At 38.5% G+C, this 2,608-nt stretch overlaps 1 protein-coding gene across 5 annotated transcripts in view; it reads left to right on the top strand.

Annotated features, from left to right (window-relative positions):
• SNAP91 (synaptosome associated protein 91) overlaps positions 1 to 2,608 on the top strand; it is a 70,890-nt gene that overhangs the window by 36,152 nt on the left and 32,130 nt on the right. For all 5 annotated transcript variants that reach the window (XM_027906974.1, XM_027906972.1, XM_027906973.1 and 2 more), the window contains exon 14: positions 817 to 935. In XM_027906974.1, the coding sequence (XP_027762775.1) occupies positions 817 to 935 (119 nt within the window). The remainder of the gene's footprint in view (positions 1 to 816; positions 936 to 2,608) is intronic.

Raw genomic sequence — 2,608 nt, 5'->3', positions numbered from 1 at the left:
ACGAAGCACAAAGATACCTTTTGGAGGTTAAAATAAAAAATAAACATTTGACCTGTGAGAAAATCTGAGCCTTTCTTTCAAGTCAAATCCAGAACTGCTGTTGCTCGTTTTAATGAGCAGAAGTGGTAGAACTTTGAAGGTCTAAAAACCTCTAAGCTTGAACCAATGGTCTGAGGATGTAACTAACTTTTAAATTAAGTATCAAGTGAAGAACTTCACTGAAGAAAGAGCTTCTACTGTTTGTTACTTAAATGTTCTAGACGAACAGGACGTGGTTTCCTAAGGAAATATCTGACTGACTTAAGCCATTAGAGTTTTACCACCTCTCTTCTAGCTAATGGATGTTTATTGCCTGGAAATGCAGGTTTCTTGCTTTTTGACATGCACAATTGAATATTGAAGTAGAATGGAGATGGTTTCAGCCGCAGCAGTTATTTGCTCTGTTTTTAGGGACCACATGGGAATTTTTTGGTTTGGGTGTTGTGGTGGAGCTTTTTCAGTTTGATTTGTTGGTTTTGGGTTTGTTTATTTTTTTTTTTAGAATTGTAAGTCTCATAGATATGTTGCAATGTCATTATCATGTAATGGAAGTAAGTTAAAGTCCCGTCCTGGGTTGTAATGTGTTCTTGGCACTCACTGCACTAGGGATGTTTATGGCCACTACTGTAATCCTAAGGCCTGAAAAAAGACTCTCTGTTTCATTATTCATCCAAACTAAGGGTAATTCCTATAATTCAGTTGTGACTTTTTAAAAAACAAAAAAAATAATTGAAATGGATAAAGTCCTCCAGTATCTAATATCCCTTTTCTTGGCAGCGCTTCCAAACCATCCAGTGATCTTCTGGATCTTCAGCCAGATTTTGCCGCTACTGGGCAGGCAGCTCCAGCACCTGCTCCTGCTGCTGCTGCTGCTGCTGGAGCCACATCATGGGGAGGTAGAGAAACCTCACTGTCAGCATCTCTTCTTGCAGTCTCCATCTTGCCTAGCTGAACTGAAATATGGCTCTTCCTCTGCTAGCACAGGATGTTCCCAGCTCCCTCCCAGGCTTGTGCTGACCTGTCAGGCAGGCATTCCTCTGCAGCACAAGGCTACTTCTTCTTTCCAGGGATATGCATAATAGTATAAGCTGCTTATAAGGACCTGGCTGCAAAGCTGGGGAGAGCCAGGATTATGTGACTAAAAGTGAGCAGGAGGGGGATGGATGAAGGTGAACAGGTAGAACTGGAACTAGAACTGCTCATGTCATGTGCTTACTAGAAAGGTGAGGGCAGAAGTCAGCTCTTCTGTTCATAAAGCGAAGCCCACAGATCAATAGGAGTAGGATAAAAAATACGTTTTAAAATAGAAATGCGTCTACAGCAAATGGTGGCAACTTAGTTCTGTTGCAATTGGGATTACCCCTGACAACCCTGAACGTATTTTAATAAAATACCTTCCCTGTCTGCTTAGAATAATAATATAAAAATACAAATAGAGGACTAACTGCTTTCAAACAGGAATGCCTAACCAGCTCTCTGAAATCTGAGCTCTGTGGTGAACTGAGCTGCCTATTCCAGGCAGCACCAGCAGCTGGTGATCTGAAGAGGACTGCAGTAAATGTAGGCAGTGTTCACTCCTGTCCTGGTAAGACAAGGAATTAGGCCAGTAATTGTGATTTAACTTACATAGTTGTAAACCCACTGTAGTATAATCCTGAGAGATCCTGTGTGGCAGCTTAATGAACTCATCAGCCCTCTCACGCCAGGAATGCAACACTGAGTCATGTTGGCTCTGCTATCAGTGCTAATCTGGTGGTTTCTGCATTCCCTGTTTCTGTTCTTAGTTTTAGTTCATTAAAGATGACATTGTATCTCAGCCACTGCATTATTATAGGGATAGCTATGGCTCTCATATAGACCATGTTTTGCATATTCCAGTTTTATATGTTGAATTGATTTTACTTTATTACAAATGTCAATTTTATTAATGGAAATGTAATCTTACCCAGAAAACAAGACCAAAGACTCATCTATTCTAGGATGCCTGGGACTAATTACTGTGCAGTTTTTTGATTGCATCCTATTTGTCTTACTTTGTCATCGCCAAGCATTGAAATACAAGCTTTTGAGATGTTTGAAAGAGCTTGAAGGAGCTAACTTTTTTAAGCAGTTGCTCATTTCTGCATTAATAGAAATATAAATAAATGTCCATTAGTATTGTAAAGTATTGATTTGCATAGAAATTGAAAGCTGATTTATTTGGTTTTTTCTGCTTTTTGAACAAAACACCTGTAGTTTGGAACTTAGGTGTTTTTATTCTTCTGAATCACTGAAAACTTTAAAATTGACTAGTAATGCCCCTGGTCCTCTTATTCCACAACAGAAAAGGACAGCTAACTTTCCTCCTCTGGCAAGGATTATTGATAGCCTCATCAAGCATACTTCAGTATTATTTTCAAGAATAGCATTTGGGTAACTTAGTAAGCTTCAACTTTTTCTGTTTTACTGCTAGCAGGAGTCTGGTCCAGGTATGATGACCTGTTACTGCACTGGAATCTTTCTCCTTTTTTTTTTTTTTTTTTTTTTTTTTTTTTTTTTTTTTTTTTTTTTTTTTTTTTTTTTTTTTTTT

The sequence above is a fragment of the Empidonax traillii genome, unplaced genomic scaffold (genome assembly GCF_003031625.1).
Source record: "Empidonax traillii isolate 1590-97213 ecotype Southwest subspecies unplaced genomic scaffold, ASM303162v1 scaffold1381:size118516, whole genome shotgun sequence".
In the NCBI taxonomy this organism is placed as follows: domain Eukaryota; kingdom Metazoa; phylum Chordata; class Aves; order Passeriformes; family Tyrannidae; genus Empidonax; species Empidonax traillii.
Note: the sequence above shows the minus strand (reverse complement) of the source record. Positions and strands in the feature narration are given on the sequence as shown.